This window comes from Xenopus tropicalis, chromosome 3, assembly GCF_000004195.4.
Source record: "Xenopus tropicalis strain Nigerian chromosome 3, UCB_Xtro_10.0, whole genome shotgun sequence".
Taxonomy (NCBI): Eukaryota; Metazoa; Chordata; class Amphibia; order Anura; family Pipidae; genus Xenopus; species Xenopus tropicalis.
In genome coordinates, this window is record NC_030679.2 from 68,727,416 (window position 1) to 68,746,555 (window position 19,140).

The 19,140-nt window shown below is 36.0% G+C and overlaps 1 protein-coding gene across 6 annotated transcripts in view; it reads right to left on the minus strand.

Moving 5' to 3' along the window:
• Nucleotides 1-19,140, minus strand: part of ankrd7 (ankyrin repeat domain 7) — a 64,058-nt gene that overhangs the window by 31,467 nt on the left and 13,451 nt on the right. For 5 of the 6 annotated variants that reach the window (XM_031898974.1, XM_031898973.1, XM_031898975.1 and 2 more), the window contains exons 5-19: nt 18,357-18,494; nt 16,392-16,549; nt 15,720-15,750; nt 14,668-14,746; nt 13,062-13,110; nt 12,740-12,972; nt 9,023-9,185; nt 7,864-7,925; nt 5,478-5,574; nt 4,538-4,618; nt 4,295-4,332; nt 4,110-4,194; nt 3,974-4,018; nt 2,985-3,239; nt 1,643-1,677 (exon numbers count right to left, since the gene is read on the minus strand). In XM_031898974.1, the coding sequence (XP_031754834.1) occupies nt 1,643-1,677; nt 2,985-3,239; nt 3,974-4,018; nt 4,110-4,194; nt 4,295-4,332; nt 4,538-4,618; nt 5,478-5,574; nt 7,864-7,925; nt 9,023-9,185; nt 12,740-12,972; nt 13,062-13,110; nt 14,668-14,746; nt 15,720-15,750; nt 16,392-16,549; nt 18,357-18,494 (1,549 nt within the window). The remainder of the gene's footprint in view (nt 1-1,642; nt 1,678-2,984; nt 3,240-3,973; nt 4,019-4,109; nt 4,195-4,294; nt 4,333-4,537; nt 4,619-5,477; nt 5,575-7,863; nt 7,926-9,022; nt 9,186-12,739; nt 12,973-13,061; nt 13,111-14,667; nt 14,747-15,719; nt 15,751-16,391; nt 16,550-18,356; nt 18,495-19,140) is intronic. The other variant, XM_012959953.3, reaches the window with a different exon arrangement.

The following is a 19,140-nucleotide window of genomic DNA, read 5'->3' on the forward strand; positions in this document are numbered from 1 at the left end:
TGTTTTCAAGAAAGCCCTAAGTCCCCTGCTAGGTTATTACCAAGCAGCACAATGCATATTTATTGCATATGGCATCAGTATATATTCCACTAACAGTGACCTGGAATAATTCCAAAACCTGGAATCGTTTTTCCTTTGAACTTGTATTCTATAGCAACCAATCTTCAATTAGCTTGGTCAAACTTTTAAAAAAAACATTATTTCATATTTAATATCCAGTATCCATAGGTGCAAACACATTTAACCCTCTTTTAAAAGGATATAATGGGCCCAGGTGCACAGTCATATAGGTGGGGATCACACCAAGTTACCGTATTTTCCGGCGTACAAGACGACTGGGCGTATAAGACGACCCCCAACTTTTGCTCGTCCTCCCCAACATCATCCAGCTATCCCTAGCGTCCTCCCCAACATCATCCAGCTCCTCTAGCATCCTCCCCAACATCATCCAGCTACCCCTGGCATCCTCCCCAACATCATCCAGCTCCTCTAGCATCCTCCCCAACATCATCCAGCTACCCCTAGTGTCCTCCCCAACATCATCCAGCTCCTCTAGCATCCTCCCCAATATCATCCAGCTCCCCCAGCGTCCTCCCCAACATCATCCAGCTCCCCCTAGCGTCCTCCCCAACATCATCCAGCTCCCCCTAGCGTCCTCCCCAACATGCTCCAGCTCCCCCCCAAAATCCTCCCCCACATACTTTAGCTCCTCCCAACATCCTCCTCCACATACTTCAGCTCCCCCAAGTGTCCTCCACCACCCCTGCTGCGTCCGGCTGTTTCCTCCGGCTGCTTAGGTTGCGCCCCGTGCACGCTGACGTGACGCGTATGCACAGGGCGCAACCAATAAAATTAACCGCTGACCACCAATAAGCCTGTAATGCTTTAAAGGGGTCAGCGGTTAATTTTATTGGTTGCGCCCTGTGCATACGCATCACGTCAGCGCGCACGGGGCGCAACCTAAGCAGCCGGAGGAAGCAGCAGGCGAGCGGGAGGGGTGGTGGATAAAGCCGTTCCCTTTAAAGCCGGATGAATCAGGCGAGCGTGAGGGGTGGTGGAGGACGCTGGGGGGCCCTGCAAGCCGGGTACTTGCTTGCAGGGCCCCCCAGCGTCCTCCACCACCCCTCCCGCTCGCCCGTGGAGGACGCTGGGGGGCCCTGCAAGCAAGTACCCGGCGTATAAGACGACCCCCGACTTTAACCCAGATTTTTCTGGGTAAAAAAGTCGTCTTATACGCCGTAAAATACGGTAATAATATAGGTAAGGGAGGTTATCCAGAATGCTTGAGACCGAATTTCCAGATAAGAAGTCTTTCCATAATCTGGATCTCTATACCTTGTCTACTAAAAAATAATTTAAACATTAAATAAACCCAACAGGATTGTTCTGCTTCAAATAAGTATTAATTATCCCTTAGTTGGGGTCAAGTACAAGGTTCTATTTTATAATTACAGATAAAAAATAAATTATTTAAACACTTTTGAATACTTTGATTAAAATGGAGTCTATGGGAGAGGGCCTTTCCATAAATCTACACTTTCTGGATAACAGGTCCTATACCTGTAATAATATTTTGTGAATGCCGCGAAATTTAAAAAAAAAAAGTTTACGCAAGATGACAAATGCATATCATGAAACTTACCAGAGTGTTATTTTCCACTTTTTCTTTTAAAGAATCTATATGTAAAAAAATGAAATGAATGACAAGCCATTCTTGTTAATAACAATACATTTGACACAATGGTAAAAATTTTTCATAATTAATAGCATCCCACACAGAATTTGGGATGTATAATGTACCAGAAGCTGTAAAGTATGTGCAGCTGCACAGAGAAAAAATAACTCTGTGGAAATAATTTTACACTTAACTGTTACTCATTTTACTATATTTACGGAAGAGCACTGGGGCCACCAAAAAAATTGTTGAATTCTGACTTTTAAAAGTCCAAATTAAGACTTTTAAAAACTCATAATTATATTTGAAGTGTGAGATTTTTTTTTATGTTTATACAAAACCTGCTGTTAAAACTCGTAAGTTCAACTTTAAAAAGTCATAATTCAACAGAATATTTTTTTTTTGGTAGCCCTAGTGCTCTTCTGTACAATATTACAGTATAAAAATATGAATTGAATATTTTATACTAATTATTTAATTTATGAGTTGGCTTTAGTTCAAAGCACATGAGACAGGAGATATCATTTTCAAAACTGTTCTCTTACACAAAATAAAATGGATAAAGGTACATTTTATTTCAATCACTTCTGTGTCATCCATACAACCTTTAGTGCTGAAAATAGGATGTTTAATATGATCTGTTATCTGGAATACTTGGAACATCTAGTTTTCTTTATGTAATTTTGAGAGCCATGCCTTAAAGAGATACTGACACCAAAAATTAAACATTTTTTTTTTTATCTTATGCAACACTGTTTATGCATGCTATTTATAATTTTGCCTTAAATGTAGTTGCCCATTGCTTTTACATTACATATATGATCCCCGACGTTACTCTATGAGGGGGCTGTCATATTTGTTCAGCAGTAGTCTGTTAGCATTAGAAGCAGATTGAGAAGGGACAGTCAGGTTGGCTAAATAGTCAGGTTTAGGAAGTTCAAGTAACAATTACTTACAAAAGTGAACCTATCAGAGAAAATAAACAATCAACATGACCTATAGGTAACATTTCATGTCCATTAATATTTTGAAAAGTAGTTTTCTAATTTTGTTAAATAAGAAAAAAAACAACAAAAACATGATTGTTTTGCTGCTAACAGATTTATATACTAGCTTACTGACCATCAAGTAAAAAATGGCATTTCTGTATGTCAAGAGCTTTTTAGATAATGGGTTTCCAGATAACAGATGCCATCCATACATGTGCATGTCAGAATCAATACAACATTGTCATAACCAGTATTACTCCCCATAAAATTATGTAATTTGAACTTTATAAGATGATTTTGAAGGCCACATAAAAAATTACCTTCTTTGCAATTTGGAATTTCTGGGATAGCATTATTAGTGGAATTAAATTCATCTTCTGATGCTGTAGATTGACCATCCTCATTGGGTTTCAGTACTGTTTGTATAGGGACAGGAGGAATAATAGAGCTGATTGGTAAAGGAGCCTCAGCCCGTGGCAGTGTTTCTTCTCTTGTGTTCTGCACTTGATTTATATTCCTTTGATGGGGCATTGTATATTTTGGTGAAAGGCTGGCAGAGTCCCAGTCTGATGCATCTTTAAGAATATATTAACAATGCACAGATTTGTTAAATTAATTAAAGGAACAAAAAATCTAGTGAGTAAAATAAATAAATCACTTTTTTTGTAGATTATAGCACATTACACAGCATTTGCAGCTAACATCTAAATAATTTCTACTTGCGTTTTGATATAGATTGCACACACTCTTCATGCATTTTGTGCAAGCTGATCCCATATTGCCCTAAATAACTGGTACAGTATCACTAAAATTAAGCAGTCAATCCATTTCATACCATTTGGAGATGCCCCAAAAGAATGCAGCCAAATAAGCATGCTTAAAAATCAACACCACATTATGTAAAGAAATACAAGTTATGGGCTCAAAAGTCCACATACTAGCAGCAGGCAAATAGCAAATTTTATGAGGCTTTTAAACATATTAAGAACATCACTTTTTAAAGACAGATTTAAAGTGATAAACACAAGTAATTATAACCAGCCCCCAGTAATTAAAATCACATACAGAGACCCCAGGCCGGTGCTCCTTTTTGCTAATGTAGGAGCGCCACACTACCATAATTTGCTTCCTTCTGGATCTTCTCCATTTTCTGGTCATGGTGTGCATAAGCAGTAGGGTAAAAAGCATAACTTGTATTTTCAAGCTGAACAGCTTGAAAATACATTAGCAAAGTTGTACATTCAGCATAGTACACAAATTGCACACACAAACATTTGTTGTACTAAAAAAAAAATGCCTCATATACTACCTTCTATGTCATCAGCATCATCTAATCCTAAATCGTCCATTAAATCTAAAACAAAGTATACAGAGATTAAAATTATGAAATATTTAAAAATGTCTACATGTATAGTTCATTAAACAAACTTTTAATTTTTTTTTACTTGGCTTTAATGCGCTTTCATTTCCTTTTGCCACCGATTTGCTTGAAGAAACACACTTCTGTAAAGTTTCGTGACCCAGCTTTGGCTGTTTATGTTAACAATAATTAAAAAAATAATAAGTAAACAATAATGTTGATGGATTCAGCACAAAAAGTAATTTAACATGTAGTGTATAAAAATATTACCTTTTTAGGTTCCATGACTGCACTTTTCTCTGAAAACTCTGAGGGAGAAAAAAAAAAAAAAAAAGCTAAATACCATGAAACAGAAATAATATATATTTATGACATGCAAAGCCATGTTTGTCTGCTGAGCCACTCACCAGAAAAGTATTAAAGCAAAATATTAGTATAGCAAGAAATCTACGTCTATTAGTGTGGTTTTAATGGTCATAAGACTTGTTTTTATTCTGTCTGTAAGACTCCTACCACTTTGGCTTTCAGGCCAGCACACATCATGCTCTGGAATGCTTCTGGATGGCCTTAGAAAGGAAGGTCTGTAAGAGACATCTAACAGAGGAACTAAGTATATTTCATTTTTTGTTTCTAGTTGGTTGATCATAGTCTTAAACTAAATAATATACATATTTAAAATAACTGTTCTGTAAACTAGTGAACAAAATTTGTAAACATACATGAACTTTCAGTGACATCAGATAAAACAGAAAAAAAGGTTTTATTAAACCTTGTTATTAAATAGGTTTAATAATCCTTGAAAATTTACTGTGGGCTGTAAGCAGTTTTTTTAGATTATATTACCTGTAAACTTGAGAGGTTTAGACTTCTCTCATGACAACTACTGTTAGTGAAATTCAGGAAAATGGTATGAACAAATATATATATATATATATATATATATATATATATATTTTTTTTAAATACATTTAAATCAGTCATTAAAGTGGCAGTATACCCATATTTTTAATATTAGTTCAATGAAGGGGACTTCTGCTCAACTTACTTTTTGCCTTTTGTTATGTATGCCTTTGTTTCAGCACAAACTCTGCTTAACGATCTAACTTTGAAAAGGTGGCATGCTGCCTCTTCAATATGCTGCACATTTGCCCTACTCAGCAATCAACAGTATACAATCAGCACTTAGTTTTATTCTTTCAGTGTTAGCAAACATCTATTTGTGTTTTTTTAGCTTAATTATAGTAAGAAATGTGCATCAGCTTGCTAGCCTTATGGAAACATATGAAGCATTGAGTCAGTATTCTAAAACTAAACTTAGACCCCACAGCTGTTGTGACCCTTAAGAAGTCTCATCTAAAAACTGTGGCTATGATTCCTAGCTCAATGCATCACATCTGGAGGAAAACTCAAACCAATAATACTTAATAGAAAATGTAATAAGCACAGGACATACCCTCATTGGATTCCTCTGAAATACACTGCATTTGAGTTTTAGCAGCAGGCAAAGGTAAGTCACTAACAACTTGTTTTCTGGAACTTTCAGAAGCAGACTACAATGATAAATAAAAACACTGGTTACAAAAAGCACAACCCGGAGTATTATTTAACATTATAACATACCAGAGAAACTAAATTATATATATATATATATATATATATATATATATATATATATATATATATTATAGCCAATTTGAGGCCAGATATCGGTCGGGCATGTCCCTCGTTCCTGCCCCTACACGGGCCGATAAGCTGCCGAATCAGTCCAAGGGATCGATATCGGCAGCTACAATCAGCCCATGGATGGCCACCTTTATTTTTGCACAGATTAAAGACATAGACATAGATGTTACATTTTCTCCACAGTGACACCTTGTGGCGAAATAAAAAAAAAAAAAAAAAAAAAAAAAGGTGTGTGCTAATATATGAGTGATTTAGGTTATAATGATGACATTTTGGCACCCTTTTTAGAGGGGAAATGACGGTATATAATATTTAACACTAGCACTTTTATCCTTGATAAAGTCCCCATTGTGGGCTGAAATGTTGGATGCACAATTGACTATTTTTTGGCTTTGGTCAGAAATCCTTTGCTACTAAAAAAGCTGATTAATTTTAAGGTTAGATTATTATTTACTTAAAACAGTTGGATAATATTACTGCCTGCAACATATACATTTGACAGATATATAAGGGTGGATGGGATTAGAAAGCAGGCCTAAAATCAGAATCATTTCTATATATATATATATATTTAAGAAAGCTAAAATATATATAAGCCTATATTTACATTTTAAAGGAGAAGGAAAGGCTAATAAAGAGTTAATCTCAAGCTGCAGGCATACCTTCAGTTGTCTCAATAGTGCCCTTATGTCTCCCCATATTTCTCCCGTTCAGATACAACTAATCTTTTGACAGCATTTCTGCGAGTTCTTATGGCTGTATTGACCTTTCTGCTAAAGCTTACTTAGTTTTTACCTTTCCTTCTCCTTTAATATAGATACTTCCATATTTGTAAAACCGAAACCTTAAAGGACATGTAAACCCCACATGCAAAAGTGTAATCAGTGAATAGCCTCTTTGAAATCTTTCAATACCTACTACTCTAGCTGTCCAGAGGTTAATAGTAAGGCTGCAGCATCCCATTAATCACTTAGATTTCCTTCTCCTCCTGTAACCCACTCAGCCCCTCCCCCAGGAATTTGCTTTGACTTCTGGCTTGTGGGCATGCTCAGTTGTTCTAAGCTCAGATTACTTAACATGCCCTCCAGTCTAGCAGCCAGTGAAGAGATGACATTTCTGGTTCCCATAGAAACTCAGCTCTAGCTGTCTGCTTCAATTTTTTTCTCCTAAGCTCAGCTCAAACAAAGCAGAGCTTTTATCAGACAGTTATGCCTGTGTAAGCCTGTATTCTTGATGAAATGTATGCTGAATAAGGGCTCTGTGTGTGTATGCTGTTTGCAAATTGAAATGTATCAGAGGATAAATGGCCACCGGGTGAAAGCTGTTACTTGCTTTAGGAAATGTGATGGTGCTGGCGAATGGAGGGGATATACAGTATGCAGTACAAATGATGCCATTTGGGTGGGGGAGGTGTCCAACTGATATACATTGTAGGCAAATGTAGGCTTTACATGTCCTTTAAAATCTGACTGCCTTTGTGTTTTTTTTTTTTTACAATTAGATGAACAAGCAAAACGGTGATGAGAAATCTGATTTAGTTTTAGTTTTTTTTTTATTTAGTTTTAGTTTTTTATTTTTGTACAAAACACCTGCATGCATAAACTGTGCATTTGTGGAATAAAGGCTCTAAAGGGCAGTGCATGTGCACTAATACCTCCTCACTTGGAAATAAATTTTATTTTTATTCTAAAGCAGCCACAATACCACCCTAATTACACATAATGGTGTACTATTTGATTTACAAAAATGTATCCTCATTGAAGACCCTTGCTAATGGCTTGAAATTACTTAATGGTAAGTACAATTTTCCCTTTTACTATAGTCTATACAGGAGCAGTGGCTAACTCCATTTTTTAGCTCCAATCATTCGCAGCTTCAGTCAGGTGATACATATTTTCTCTAGGAAAGAAATACACAGGGAGTTCATTTACAAACATATTTCCTTATTCTCTAATAATAAAACAGTACCTTGGATTTGATCCTAACTAAGATATAATTAATCCTTTTGGGGGTCAAACAATCATATTGGGTTTATTTAATGTCTAAATTATTTTTTAGCAGATTTAAAGTACGCACATACAAATTATCTGGAAAACTCCAGGTCCCAAGCATTCTGGATAACAGATACCATGCCTGCATATTGTTAATGTTCATACCTCAGAATCCCATGGAGATTCAATATCATCTTCTTCTAAGCCCAGTTCAGACATTAATTCCACTATTTGAATAAAAGAAGAACTTGTTAAGCACTAGCTCAGTTCATGCAGATGTTGAGGTGGATGGATTCTGAGTATTATCCCACTGATTGTGTCCAGGGAATGTTACACCCCTTTCAATTCCTTAATAATATAAAATAGATCACTCTGAATAAGTTTAATAGACAGTTCAGTCTATCCATTATAAAGTAAAGTAGGAAAAGGAATGCCAAACTTATGGTAAGAAATGTACAATTATGGTTGCTAGATCCCTAATTTGCAATCCCCATATCTAGTATACTACATAAACTGGGGTGAAGGGCCCAGAAACCACTGCTGATAAATCTGAAAATATACACTTTGGGGATACTACCAAATTTGGGATTAGCTTTCAGGTTTAACACCAATCCAATATGGAAGGGAGGAGGAAACATAGAAGGCAGAATTTTTTATTCTAAAACTTCTACCCTCCTGGTCAAGGTTACACATTAACAAATTTCATTTTAGCACTTATAATTCCAGGAAACCTTAAGATGATGGTTAACCAGTTATACTAGCAAATCAGGTTGAAAACAAACATACAGGGCATGTAACTGGACAATTATTTGTGTTCTAGTGCACAGCAGTGTGAACTGGCCTTATCTTTTCAGTAGGGATGTTTTACTGCGCTCAGCACGGATATTCATCCCCATGAGTAGATACACAGGACAGGCAGATTAAATAGTGCCTGTGTTACCGTGCAGTGGAAAGCTTTAAAATCTATATACTGTATTTTGGGGGTTTTTCTATAACCTCACTCACCCTTTGAATGCACTTGAATTTTATAGCAAGCTGGAAAATGTAGTCCAACAACAGCTGTAATTAATATTGCTGATGTAAGCAGATGCATCATTATAGTCTGTTTCATATGTACAGTATGTGGATACTAGACCAAATTTAATATGGCTGCTGCAATATATTAGAATTCCAGCAGTCTACTACAGCTATGCAAAATAAAACGATGTGCAAAGAGAAAGTGAAATGTGTTATAAGACATCTTGACTCAAGGCAAATACTTAAAGAAAATAAAAAATGCACATCATATACAAAAGAAGCCCATATAATAGAATATTCTACACACCTTTTCTAACACCAGGACCTCCAACATCTTGCAGTTTTTCTTCAGAATATGTTGTTTCACCAGATAAGTTTAGAGAAGGCATATTTGCTTTAAAGGGACTGCTTTCTACAGATTCTTCAAAATCACTATTGTCATTTTCATCATCTGCATTTGAAGAGTCTTGCTAAAGAAAGAACACGAAAACTTTCAGAATATTGGACTAATTAGCCCTTTAGAAACTGTAATGTGGAGACATAGAATGGAAGTCCAAAGTCAACCAATTTACTTATGGCTTCCAAAGCTCACCCACACATGTTTGAACTTAGCACAATATCATGACATTATTATCCCTGTTCCATAACACGCAACTACTTTATATCTGTATCATCAGCCTCTCTATATTAATTACAAGTTTTATCACCTGCAGTATATTAGATGTGTTCAGTGTAATTTCTTAGTTATTTGCTTTACTTTAATATAAGGGCATATTGCTCCTGAATTCAAGTGCCACAATTTGTGCACAGTAAATGCTTTAATTTTTATAAATTTTTTTTATTATTTTACAGATATTATCCATTAATGCTGTAATTTCAGAACCTGAATCAAAGGTCACAGGTAGCTGAGTTGTAAATTAAAAATGTACATTTTTAGTGTTAAAAGGAGAAGGAAGGCCATTTTGGCATTTCATTGCCAATAGACTAGGCACAATAAAAGAAGCGAGGGGGAGAGAGAAGCAAACTGAGCAGACTCGTGCTGTGCCCTGAAGGATTTTTCTAAGAGAAGGAAGTCTGATTACGAAAAACATGTCCTGTCATTCTTTTGATGGAGGACTCAGTGCAGCGTTTCTGTGAGTGCTAATGGCTGTATTTACATAGACCTTTTTGATAAAGCTTACTCAGGGAACATTCATTAAAGCACGACAGGTCCGATTACGTTTTTTATGTATTTTCTGCTATATTTTCGTTAATTTGTGCAACTTTTTTTGTACTTTGCGATAATTTGCGCAATAAAATCATATTTGTCGCAGCAAGTGCGAAAGTTTCGGATTCATTCAAGCTTCGGTATCGTGACTTTCGTTTGGCCAGGTTGGAGCTGCGGAGTGCCACTGAGTCCTATGGGAAGCTTCCAAAATCATGCATACGAATTCTTCGTATTCAAACGAATGGAATTTTCGTGACTTTTGCAAACATCAGAAACTATTGGATTTCGTCATTCGGATTTGTACTTTAATGAATCTGGCCCTTAGTCTTTACCTTTCCTTCTTCTTTAAGCCTCCTTTAGAGGGTGTTATACAAGCCTAGAGTTATAGAAGCCTGGAAGTTTTCCAGTTTGTTAGACCTCTGCTCATTTTGGTATACCATTTAAACACAGTCATGTTATAAAAATCAGTTAAAGGAACAGTAACACCAAAAAATGAAAGTGTATAAAAGTAACTAAAATATAATGTGCTGCTTCCCTGCACTGGTAAAAGTTGTGTGTTTACTTCAGAAAGTCTACTATAATTTATATAAATAAGCTGCTGTGTAGTATGGGGGCAGCCATTCAAAGGAGAAAAGGCACAGGCACATAGCAGATAACAGATAAAACACTATTGTATTCTACAGAACTTGTCTGTTATCTGCTATGTAACCTGTGCCTTTTCACCTTTTTTCCAGCTTGAATGGCTGCCCCTGTGGCTACACAGCAGCTTATTATATAAATTATAGTAGTGTTACTGTAGCAAACACACCAGTTTTACCAGTGCAGGTCAACAGTGCATTATATTTTCATTACTTTAAAGTTCTTTTATTTTTTTGGTGTTACTGTTCCTTTAACATAGCATTCTGTGTAAATGCATGCACACAAACTGAATACAATACTTCAAGTAGCAGTCTGATACAAGACTCATGAAAACAAGGAGATTACAAAGAGAAAGTCTCATAATACCTCCCAACTTTACAGACTGGAAATTCCTGATGTTGCAGATAAAATCCTTTACTTGCTCAGTAATAACTGTAACTGGTAACCCCCGTCCCCCTTAAGATTACAAAATCAAAACTGTCCACATAAACAACTGGGACAATTGGGAGGTATGAGATCTAGAAGTAAATGTAAACACAAACCACACACACACACTAATTACTTTACCTTTTTCAGTACTTACATGTATCTTCAATATTTGTGTCTTAACATCATGCATACATTTGCAATTCTTTATGTTCAGCTTGGATACTGTCTTGATTTTATTATCAGCTAAACTACTGACATTAGGAGGATCTTGATTTCCCCTATGCGCATAGATTTTGTTGTATTTTGCACTATGGTCAACATGTTGTCTTGTAATTGTGGCACACTCATCCTTAAATGAAAGTTCATCATCTTGACTATCCTGTGTGATGTGTCTAGAATCATCTTTTTTATCACAGGTTTTGACTCTTTTGGCTAATGGGGTTATTTCATTTTCAGTTAGTGAAGTTACATTGTCATCAGAATTTTCATACAATCCAGTTATCAAAGAAACTGGAATGCCATCACCTTTCAAACGGTCTTTGAAATCTTGTGATGGTTGTCGAGTGTTCATATTGTCATCACAGGTGTTTTTTAGATACCTCTCTGAAAAAGTTTGTTTATTAATCACATTGTGACTGCTTGTTGAAGTAACATTTTTCTTATCAATTTTTCCAGAGAGATTCTCCAAAGCTAAATGGGGAAGAACTGCTGATGCTTTGTCATCAAAATGCTCATCTGTTAGAGTGTTACTTTTATCAGTGCATTCCTTACAGTTTTTATAATCACAACCCTGATGTTTTAAACATAAACTTACTCCATCTCCACATTTACTTTCTCCACATGTATTGGGTGTCCTTTTAAAATATTCTACTTTATGAGGAACATTGTCACCTTCCTGACCTTTACATGGTTGTGGATCATCTTTATATTCTTTTTCTTCACAATGTCCAAGATCTCCTACACATTCTACTTCTTCTTTCTTACATGGTCCAGGATTATCTTTGGTGATTTCCTTGTCACATTGTGCAGAGTCTTCTTTAGATTCTTTGCAGCTTCTTTGCAGCTCCTCATGCTGCCCAGATTCCTCCTCACAGTCTTCATCCTCAGTTTGCTGAAGGACTTCTTCACAGTTTTCATGGTCCACAGATACATTCTCACATTTTTCATCTCTACAATGTTCAGATTCTTCCTTAAATTCCTCATGCTCACACTGTTGAGAATCATCTTCTTCGCATTCTTCATTCTCACACTCTTCAGAAGCCTCCTCACAATCTTCACCCTCACATTCTTCAGAAGCTTCCTCCGAGTCTTCATCCTCACACTGTTTAGAAGCTTCCTCACAGTCTTCATCCTCACACTGTTCAGAAGCTTCCTCACAGTCTTCATCCTCACACTGTTCAGAAGCTTCCTCACAGTCTTCATCCTCACACTGTTCAGAAGCTTCCTCACAGTCTTCATCCTCACACTGTTCAGAAGCTTCCTCATATTCATTTTCTTCACCCTCATGTACAAACTTTTCAGCCTCTTCATTCTCTTTACTCTTCTGTTTACTGTCTTCATTCACATCATCAGATTTCTTATGAGAGTTCATATTAGAAATATCATTTTTACAAACTCTTTTCTTAACTATATCTGAACGTGGTTTGGAATTTGCCTTCTTATTATTCGAATAATTTTCTTTCCAAAAGTAAGGCAAAGAAAAAGAATAAAACACAAAATCAATAACTGTAGCAGTATTAAACATTTTACCTTAGTAATAGTCGAAAGGGGAGAAGAAGCCATCTGGGGAGGTTTTGTAAAGGAGCCAGGAGTAAAATACAAAGGATGCGGAAAGGCAGGTGTTTGGGAAAAAGGTTTAGGATGGTGCTGGTGGTTCACATCTTCATCTCGACTATCATGAAGAGATTCATCTTCACTAATTGATGTACTATGCAGAGTAAAGCCTACAGGTTGGGTTGTAGCAATACTAGAATTTCCCAAAGCTACATCAAAAACAAAAAAAAATATAATTTGACATGAAATCAAGTAATTAAAGATTTTTTTTTAACAAATAACTTTAGTATTTACTTACCATGCTTTTTCTTTTTCAGAAGTTGTGTTAAGCTTGGCTTTGGAGTCTTCTACAAATTATTTAAAAAAAAATAAAATTTATATATATCTATAAAAAAAATACACATTTATATATAAATATACGCACACTAAATCCAAACTGTAATTACAATTGGTGCATATTTTCTACATTTTGGACTGACAATAAAAATTCTGTTGATTGAAAAGTTCTTTAAAATCACCACAGGCAGGTGCTTCCACCCACATACTTTACTGTAGGTATAAATAAACCATGTGAAGAGCTCTGAATGGCAGAGCTGTATCGGAGTGTGCCATAAAAGTAGCTGTTAAGCGTTGACCACCAGAAAGGTTTCGGTGCAAAGACAAAAGCAATGTGTAGCACAAATGGAATACATTCCACACCTCAACAGATACCATGCTTATAGTAAAGCAATTGTTAAAGTATCATGTTATGGGACTGCTTTTTATTAGTAAAGACTGTGAATGCTGTTAGAAGGAAAAAAAAAAACAAAGTCAAAGTAACTGTAGAGGCTCATGTACTATAATTGCCAAATCAAAGCCTTCAAAAATCACACCCAAACAAGTAAAACGGCTAAATGCCTGCCCTAAAGGAATTAAAGGTAATGTTTGACATGTTATAGATACAAATATTCTAAGCAACTTTTTAACTGTTTTTCTTTATTAATTTTGTATGATTTTTTAAATCAGGCCTTCTCCTATTGATCTTCCAGTGACTGTGACTTAGTTGCAATAGTAAGTTAAACCTAGCAAACAGATGGCTGCTGAAATTCTAACCATGAGATTTTCAATAAATGTAAATATTTAAAAAACCTCAAAAAATTAAAAACCTTACGACTGATTTCAAATAAAAAATGCAACAGATAGAAAAGATGGCACCCCAGAAATACTAAATAGTGGGGAAGTAATACTTATAGGTGTGCAGGTCATTGCATACCTTAGTGACTTCTAATATCCTTATAGTTTACAATACAAGATACATTTTTCCATATACTGTATATTTAATGAAACCTGCATTTCCATTTAGGAAACCACTATTAAGGTCTCCCAAGTTAAAATGATGAACAGAAAAGAATATACAGGTATGGGATCCATTATCCAGAAAGTCCCAAATTATGGTAAGGTCATCTCTCATAGAACTTGTTTAAAATGGACTCTAATTTTTAAAAATAATTTCCTTTTCTCTGTAATACTGAAACTGTACCTTGTACTTTATCCCAACTAAGATATAATTAATGCTCCAAAGCAATCATATTGGGTTTATTTTATGTTTAAATGTTTTTTTAGTAGAGTATGGTGATCCAAATTACAGAAAGTCAACTTCTCTGGAAAATCCCAGGTCCCAAGCATTCTGAATAACAGGTCCCATACCTTTAGAATAGAAGTTTAATAGGATTAATAGAATGCAAGACAATAAAATGAATTCAAGGACATAGATGGGGTGACCTTACTTGATCAAATTCAAAGTGATCCAAAATAGACTTTTTTTTTTCCATTAAAAAAAATAAAATTACATATGAAATTTACATATGGTTTTACACCTCTCACATACAACATTATAAATAAATACTTATTACATTCTAGTATACCTGTGGGCAAAAATCTAAATCATCATTGTCTTCATCTGAAGAAGGCCATGAGTCAACATCTCCTGACTTGCCAGATATACTATTTAAAAAAAAAAAAAATACAAAGTTATAGGTATATATGGGTATATCAAGAGCCTGATCACACTAGTGTTACATATAATTATTACAAAAGAAATCTTTGCATTTAACTCTGATAATAAACATCAAAATTCCTGCTGGCATGGGCAGCTGGAAGCAGACACTGAATTGTGTTTCTTTGCACCCTACTTGACAGGCAGATGCATTGTTCTTGGCGTGGCTCAATACATATATAAATATAAAGATAAACTTTTATTTGTACATCACAGTGCATCATTCAAAAATAAAGATTTTTTTCTATTTACTGAGGATCCACAGCAAATTATTTAAAGATATTCACAGTAAACAAGTTATGCGAAAAGTACCACTGCAAAATTAGAAAGTTTAGTCCACTGTATACTTGCAGATCATGACAACACATGTAAATGCCCAAGTTGCACTGATGCTATATGAGCCCCTACAGTTCTGGGTCGGCTGGTATCCATCAACACACAGAAGTTAGTTGGTTAGCTCAGTTCTCTTTCAGCAGACTAACTGTAGCACAAACAGACTATACCGTTCTGTGGCATCTATACATATAGACAAATTCTAGTCCCTTGGAAAAACTCATATTCTACTTTAATTATTTTTCAATGCTCATAAACATTTATTTGGCCTGTAAAAATTAACTTTTATTAGATGTTATGTATTAAAGTGTTAAAACACTACTGTATGCATGTTTATTTTATTTCACTGTATAGATAAAATGCTGTATTATTCCCACTCCACAATTTTTACTTTTTCTCCATCAGCACATGTATTTACTGTCACCATTTATATTTTAGGTTTTGAGTAGTATACATATAATCACTTTCCACTTATTGTCATATTGTTCAAAATTGTGGTTTGAAATATGTTATATAATTTGAGAAAATTCTCTAATTCTTCATTATTTAGCTGAGCATAGATTAAAAAAACCCACAAGAAATTCTTACCAACTTTCAGACTCTTCTTGAGAATGACTATCTGTAATAATAAACATATTAACAGTAATTAAAATCCACGTATACTATGTAAGGTTTGTAAAAATACAATGTTTGCATCAAACAACTGCTGAAAGAATAAAAGCAACAACATTTCTATAAAGGTCTAAGGGCTCTGGCACACGGGGAGATTAGTCGCTGTGACAAATCTCCCTTGTCACGGGTGACTAATCTCCCCGAAAATGTAAGTCGCCGGTGGGATGGCACACGCTGCGCAGGCGATTTCGGCAAATCCCCGAAAATGCCTCGCGAGGCAACTTCGGCGATTTGCCGAAATCGCCTGCACAGCGTGTGCCATCCCATCGGGCGACTTACATTTTCACCGGTGGGATGGTAGTTCGGGGAGATTAGTCTCCCCGTGTGCCAGAGCCCTAAAAGGTACTGAGAAAAAAATGAATAGCTGGAAAAATGCTAGAATGTTATAATTTTATTTACTCATTTAACTGAGGTTAAATTCAATGTAGATTAAAGGCAAAATGACTTTCATTGACAACTGAAACTTAAGTGTCAAATGGAATTGCATTTCTCAATTTATTATCTACATGACAACAGATAAACTAAAGTGCAGTTTTACCACTGCTGTATGATGATAAAAAAAAAAACAAAAAAAAATACCGTCTATACCGTTTTTGTTTGTTGCAGGGCTGGCCAAAGCACAACCAGCTTCACCAGTTGTACTCGGAGTGTTGAATATGGAGGTCTCTCTCCTTTTAATGCTTCCATAACATGGAGACATGTTCACCCTTTTCTTTGAACCATGTTCAATAATCAAGTGTGAGCAACTGTAAAACAAGCGAAACAGATTTTTTTAGTCAACCATTTACCAAAATGATATTCAACGGGGGGTAGAGTCACCTACAAATGACATGTAACATGTACAGGAAAACCAAATGCTAAAAGGTCTGATTTAAATTAATAAAAACAAACAACCCTACCCCCTATTGGTCCAATAGGGTGCTTTACATTTAATGGTATTCAGAGTGCTAACAGGTGCATAGAGGAGTTTTGCCAAAATGCCGATGCTCCAAAGGGGATATAAGGCTGAGGAATTCATGGTGTCTTGTAAATTGTATTCACACTATGGATCGATAATGTATTATGTAATTTTACTAAATAACAATAACCACAGTGACATTGTTATTTTGATTTAAAGCATATAAATCAAAAATAGTTTAACGTGACTTTATCTAAAAAATCTTGCAAAAATGAAATAAGAAAAAAAAATTAAAATGCTGTTCCTACAAGGGTCCAGTCCCCCCCCCACTGTATTATTTTGTAGGGTCAGCATTTGCAGCAATTATAGTTCTAATTCTAAAAGCAAAGGACAAATACAGCTTTCAGTATTTATATTCACTAATAACTTTAATAGCTTTCATTCATTAAATATTTTTAATACATGTTTAAAGAAAATTTGCTTTGCATTCAGAAAAAAAAGTTTTTTTTATTCTTTGGGTGGACATTTCCTTCCCATTTCTGACTTACCGTTATACATTTAATAACTTATCTACAACTACCATTTTAAATTTTCTGAATATTGAATTGGTATTCCTCTCACCCAAAAGTAAAATTGTCCTGTATAAATATCAAAACAAAACTTAAATCATAGCTTTTGAAGCACTATAACCAACTACCTGAAATATATACACCAGTGCTGTCCAACTTCTGTGGAACTGAGGGCCGGAATTTTTCTGGCCTACATGGTGGAGTGCTGATAATGGAAGTCAGTTTGACCACTCCCCTTTTTTAAACCATACCCATATTAATGGTGGTAGTACAGCATAAACCTGCCATGCTCTACCTTCCCTACCCTGCCTGTGTGTGCCATACTCTGCATGCCCTATGCTGCCTGTGTACGCCATACTCTACCTGTCCTACCCTGCCTGTGTGTGCCATAGTCAGTCTGCCCTACCATGCCTGTGTGTGCCATACTCTGCCTGTGTGCATGGCACACATAGGCAGCATAGGGCAGGCAAAGTATGGCACACACAGCAGCATAGGGCAGGCAGAGTATGGCACACACAGGCAGCATACAGTGACACAATGCTGGCACTGCTCCTACAGTGTGCACAACAACTATATATTTATATACTTTTTAATTGCAGTACCACATCAGTATTTGTTCTTTTTGTAGTGTGCAGGGTTTATTTGTGGGTTTCTACTGCTCCTACATTCTGAGGAGTGAACAGGTGAACAATGTGGATGATTACAGCCTGAGCCTGAGGTGTGAACAATGCAGGGATTAAAAGGTGCGAACAACACAGGGGATTATATTTTTAAACAATACAGGGGGTTTACAGCCTGAATCTAAGGTGTGAGCAATGCAGGGGGCCAGTTAATCACAGTACCAATACCATTTAAAGCTTACACAAAGGTTAGCTATCAAAGCAGCCAGACAGGTGGGGGGGGGGGCACACAGAGGGGGGGGGGGGTCGCGGGCCGGGCCGTCAGTTGGACAGCACTGATATACACCATTATATATGGATTATGGGAAAGACAGTAGTAAAGTGGTGACTCATATCTGGTAAATCTGCTGTGTATTTTTTTTCTTTAACCAGCAAGCCACACTTCAAGGATAATATTGAAACTTACGCATGATGTCCATTCATGACGCCATAATCATCAGCAGTCCAACTTTTTTCATCCTTTATGTTTATATCCGCCTCATTCTGGAGTAATATTCTCACTAAATTGTTCTGACCATTATTTGAAGAAATCATAAGTGATGTTCTGCCAATCAAAAGACAGATGTCAAAATTTTGTAGCATGACTACAAAAATGAAAAAAATATTCATGAAAATATAGGATTCTTAGATTGCTTAAACTACCACCCAACATAACATTTAAAGTGACAGTAAGACATTTACTCTAGGAAATACAGGTATGGGATCTATTATACAGACTGCTTGGAACCTGGGACTTTCCAGATAGGAAATTCTTGTGAAATGTGGAAAGGCAAGCCTTAAAAGGGGACTTCGCCCAACCACAAAAAATAAAACCAATTTAAAAGTGTCTCAGAATATCACCATCGACACAAATGCACTGGCCCAAGACACCTTTCTACAAAGGACCGTACTGCCATATTCTTTGGTTTTCACAGGAATCCCCTACATCTATTAAAAGCTGGGTACATGCACTTGCCCAGAAAATGGCTGGAAAACCAAATCATTAAGCAGTGCAAAGTACCCCACCGCCACTTTATTGTTTATAGAAGAGGAACTGGCCAGTGGTAAATGACTAAAATCAGTATATGGTGCCTAAATATTTGGCACCGCCTGTAGATTCTACTTTTTATTTTTCCTTTAAGAACTATTTGTTTAAATAAGAATATAAGGGAAATGGCATTCCTACATACTGGGATTTAGATAATGGGGTT